The 5,052-nt window shown below is 42.2% G+C and overlaps 1 protein-coding gene across 1 annotated transcript; it reads left to right on the top strand.

The window, feature by feature from the left end:
• Window positions 1-516: 516 nt before the first annotated feature.
• On the top strand, window positions 517-1,491 carry OXGR1 (oxoglutarate receptor 1). The gene has a single exon (XM_066339750.1). It carries the CDS (start codon window positions 517-519, stop codon window positions 1,489-1,491), a length of 975 nt encoding a protein of 324 aa, XP_066195847.1.
• The last annotated feature ends 3,561 nt before the right edge of the window (window positions 1,492-5,052 follow it).

The raw sequence follows: 5,052 nt of genomic DNA, 5'->3' as shown, positions 1-5,052 counted from the left end.
ATCTGTAACTAAACCTAAGATCTTTTGGCTTTCATGGAAGCAGAACAACATCTCTGTTTCATGAGCATGAAACACTGATTAGCTCAGATTAATGACGATAATACTTGGATATGGTTCTACTTTCTGAAGGGTTGAGTAGTTCACAGTTTTACAAAATCTAATCCCAAACTTCCTCTAGGTCTCTAAATGTGTGCTTCCTACTCCTGAAGATTTGCAGATAAGCAGTAATTGTCTTCTTCAATGAAGGAGGCTAAACAAAGAAAGAGTAAAAGAAATAATTATCAAAATTAAATGTAAAAGAGAGGAAAGGGTGAAATTAAACATTTCAATGGTCTTATCTAGGTCAGACTGGGAACATTAGCAAATCCTCATTTCCTCGCACTACTGTGCCTTGTCAAACATACAACATTTTCTCCAGCTTCAGAAGGTTTAACTGACAACATTTGTTCCAACAAATCAATTGAAACTAAACTAAAACTAAAATCTGATTTTTGTCTTAAGGAGACTTTTGCAAACATGGCATCTGAATGCAGCAGCAATTTTACTGCTCAGCCCAGCCCCGCAAACCGATTGACAAGCTGCAAGGACGAAGATTTCTTACAGGTGAAATTTTATCTCTCCGTCCTTTACAGCCTAATCTTCCTGGTGTGCTTCCCAGGGAACATTGTGACAATTTTTGTTTACTGTGTGAAGATGAGGCCCTGGAAAAGCAGCACCATCATTATGTTAAACCTGGCTATCACTGACCTGTTGTATGTAGTCACACTTCCTTTCTTTATACACTACTATGCTAATGGAAATGACTGGATTTTTGGAGACTTCATGTGCAAGTTTATTCAGTTTTGTTTCTACTTCAACATGTACAGTGGTATAATCTTCCTTAGCTGCTTCAGCATCTTCCGCTTTTTGGTAGTTGTGCACCCAATGAAATGCCTTTTTCTTCGGAAGAGGAGGTGGGCAGTGGTGACTTGCACAGTCGTTTGGATGATTTCCCTGGTGGCCCTCAGCCCCCTGGCTGTCCTGATTGCCCCAAGTCACAGGCAGAACAAGACCATTTGCCCAGACCTTGTTGCTGCTCGGAACTTTGACGCAAGTCGCTGGTACAACTGGACACTGACTGTGTTTGCCTTCTTCTTGCCCTTGCTGACGGTCACCCTGTGCTATGTGCTCATCATTTGCATCTTGGCCACTGGGCTCCACACACAGGCTACCTACAAACAAAAGGCTCGCAGACTCACTGTTCTCCTCTTGCTGGTCTTCTATGTGTGCTTCCTCCCCTTCCACATCTTTCAAGGGATTCGTCTGGAGCTCCAAATACAGCCAGTTAGCTGCCACTTGAAGAAAAGAATCCTTTTAATGTTTATTATAAGTAAACCTTTAGCAGCATTAAATACTTTTGGAAATTTGCTGCTCTATGTAGTGTCGGGAGATAACTTCCAGCAGGCAATACTCTCGCTCTTCAAGTTTTGGACAAACAAGAGTTTGAAGTAGAAGAGATTGATGCCATTTAATATTTGCGGAGGAAGGATTGAAACCTGCCCTCAATCAGCCAGGCACCACCTCCCTGCCAGCAGAGTACTCAGGTTAACTCAGCTAGTGCCCAAGGAGAGTTAAAATGTTTTGAGTTACTAACTGATCATCAAAGGAGAAAAGTTATGATTAAAATTAAAGAGTTTTAAATAAAATACCAATTAATTAAGTGTGAAACTTGTCATAAATGCTTTTGCGGCTGCTTTCTGAATCCATGGTACCTCTTTTGGAGAATGGCCAGTTCCAGAAAAAAATACTAGTCTGTTAGTGGCAGATCCAGATTCAGAATGGGACAAATCCTAAATTATCTTTATTAACCTAAAAGATAAGTGTGGTCTGAGCTAGGGACCTGTTTGACTTTCTTCCTAAGCCATGGAGGAGGCTAAGACCCTGTGGAGATCAAAATCTCTCTTAAGCCTGTAGGACATTCTCACCTCCCTGGTAACGTTGACAGGGTAGATGTATGCATATAGCTAATTACCTTGTCCTAATTTTATAATTTTCCATTACAATGGAAAGAAATAAGCAGTTTTAGAGTGTGATTCCCTTAATATTCCTGATGTCTGCATTTGGACAAGGTGAATCATGACCTAGAAGTGTCTGTTTCTCTCCACTGGCCATAAAAGGTAAGTAGATTAGACACAGACTTAAATGTTCTTGCCTGCTTTTAAAGAGCTGAAGCATAGCTCTAGTACAGACTGGGATGTATCACTCTCCAGAGAAGGCTAAAAGTGGAGCTTACACAATAAGACCCTGTCACTGCCTTTAGTGATTGCCTGAAGAGGAATAGTGGGGTAATACCAAGATGACTCTTACAAGGATTTTCCACACTACTGATACAGAATCTGTGGAATCATAGAGCAGTTTTTCTTGGAAGGGACCTCTAAAGGCCAGAGTCCAGTCTCCCTGCAATGAGCAGGGACATCTTCAACTAGACCAGGTTGCTCAGAGCCGTGTCCAGTCTGATCTTGGCAGTTTTCAGGGCTGGGACATCCACCACCTCTCTGGGCAACGTGTGGCAGTGTTATACCACCCTCATGGTAAAAATTTTCTTACTTTTATCTAGTCTGAAACTGCCCTATTATAGTTTTAAACCATTACTCCTTTTTCTACTGGCAAAGGCCCTATTAAAAGGTATCTTCTGATTTTTCTTATAAGACTCTTTTAAGCATTGAAAGACTGCATGCAATCAGTTCATCTTGAACTTTCTCTGCTACAATTGCAACTTTCTAAGCCTTTCCTCATAGAAGAGGTGTTCCAGCCCCCTGATTCTCCTAGTGGCCTACCTCTGGAGTCTCTCCAGTGTTGGGGCCCCAAACTTGGACACACCACTCCAGGTGGGGTCTCATAAGACTACAGCAGAGGGGCAGAATCCCTGCTGGCCACACTTCTTTTGGTGCAGCCCAGGATATGGTTGGCTGTGAGCATGCATTGCTGGTTTGTTTTTCATTCACCAGTACCACCAAGTCCTTTTCCACAAGTTTTAGGAAATCAAAATAATTTTTGCCCATTACATGATTCAGTAAAGTTCTTCTTGGTCACACCAAGTAAGGAACAGCTTTGGGTAATAACACATATGAGAGGCAATGTGGGCTGTCTCATGTGGGAAAAAAAATAGACTTTTACAAAAGTGTGACTCCAATAATTGAAGATCTATCTAAAGAAGTCCCAGTACCAGCTGAGGTACTCCAGCCAATAATACAAAAATATTAGCAACAGAATATTCAGAGCCCAAAAGTATGATCACAGAGTGAATCCTCCAATACATTTTTATAACAGCCTTATTTCATGTGTCATTACTTTTGCTCTCTACTCCAAAATGTCCATTAATCAATCGGAACCCATGCTGCCTTGAGGCTCTCATGTGACCCTTCTCCTTATCCAACACCTCTATGCATGGGCTGGTCTTCAAGTGACCACCAGACCAAGACCACCAGAGCACCACCCCCATTAAGCACATGCCTGAGTGACTGGCAGACAGCCTGTGACTCCCCCATTTCCTGCCTATCTCACAGCCAGCTTGGGAAGAACAACAGCAAACAGAAAGCAGCAGGTTTGCTGAGGGAGTGAGAACAGATAAACCATTCCTGAGACAGGAAGGAGCAAGATGGGGAAAGGAACAATAGCATTTCTCTGTGCTAGAGCAGAAGATGGCCTGCGAAGGAAATATTTTGTCAGAAATTAGAGGAGGAAGCTATTTTGCTCCTGAAATAGGCCATTGTATTTTAATCCACCCTCAGCTACTCATAAAGGTAGCTTCAAAAACTTCTGCACAGCACAGCATGATTTCCCCTGAGACCACTATCCAGCCTCAAATTGTGGATAGGGTTTTATGGGAAAGAAGAAAGCTAGCCTTCAGAGATGTTGCATGATGCAAACATCGAAAGGACAAAAAGAAAATGCCTCCCACAACACATGCTACATTGATTTTGACAGTCTTCCAGGGGCAGCTCCTCCTTCTGCACCACACTTGCAGTGCTATTCTCAACCACTTGCTCCTGAGACACCAGACACAGCAGGTACACCATGAGAAGGCAATGATGAACATATAATTTTAACTCTTTTTTTCATTTAAAGTTATTCTATCAAAAAATCACCAAGTTGGGTTTTTTAAGTAAAATCAGGCTTATACGTTATCTTTTAAGCCTCTCCTGCATATCAATACCTAAGTTTTTTTAACTCCAATTGAATCCTACCTTAATATCTATGGCATGGAGCCTGGTTCTCTGGGTGTTTGAGCTAGAAAAGGAGCTGCCTCTGGTTTTGCAACAATATGTTGGTAGGTTTTGCTTTCAACTTTAAATGAAGCTCTGTAATAACCCCTCTTCAGCTCTCCTTGGTGTTTTCTGGATAAATTACTGAGCACACTAATTTGTTCATACATCTAGGCTATGTACTCTTTTTTTTTTAAATGGAGGATGCCTAGAATATTTTCCAGGGATGGGGCATGCACACCTTTGTGAACCTTTTTACACAAACGAAGGAGAAACCCTTTCAAAGAGAAACCCACGTGCTGCCCTCAGCATGACAGTGGTAGATTGTTGGCCATACTTTGATGCTCAGATTTTTGGCGTACCCTGACAGCAATATGGGGCTCTGGGACATTGCAACAGTGCCATTGAAGAAGAGGACGAGGCTGGTTTTGCCAGATGTACAAACATCATTTGATCCCTACCTCTAAGGAGACATGGCCATTTTAATAATGCTTAGAAAGCCCAGCAGATATTCCAAGTCTACCTAATGAGGTGCCCTGTACTTTCCAACAGACTTGTGTGGGACGGCAGAAGGGACAATGAAATGGAGAGGGGAGGAAAACCCATATCAACTTGGATGATACTCTCATCTTCTGCGAATGATTGTGATGCACACATATACTTTTTCCTTTTGCTTCTTTAATATTGTTTTCATTTTCCTCTGGCAGCTTGTGCTCTGGGATACCTCTGCAGATCCCACAAAGGCAGGACATACAGGTCCACCTACCCAGCTGTGGGGGGGGAAGGCCCTGCACACAAAGACTTTGTA

Source organism: Sylvia atricapilla, chromosome 2, assembly GCF_009819655.1.
Source record: "Sylvia atricapilla isolate bSylAtr1 chromosome 2, bSylAtr1.pri, whole genome shotgun sequence".
Taxonomy (NCBI): domain Eukaryota; kingdom Metazoa; phylum Chordata; class Aves; order Passeriformes; family Sylviidae; genus Sylvia; species Sylvia atricapilla.
This window is presented reverse-complemented; position numbering and strand designations above follow the sequence as displayed.

What these genes read in the sequence shown, in the direction of transcription:
- OXGR1 (XM_066339750.1), top strand. Translation starts at nt 517, where the DNA reads ATGGCATCTGAATGCAGCAGCAATTTTACTGCTCAGCCCAGCCCCGCA.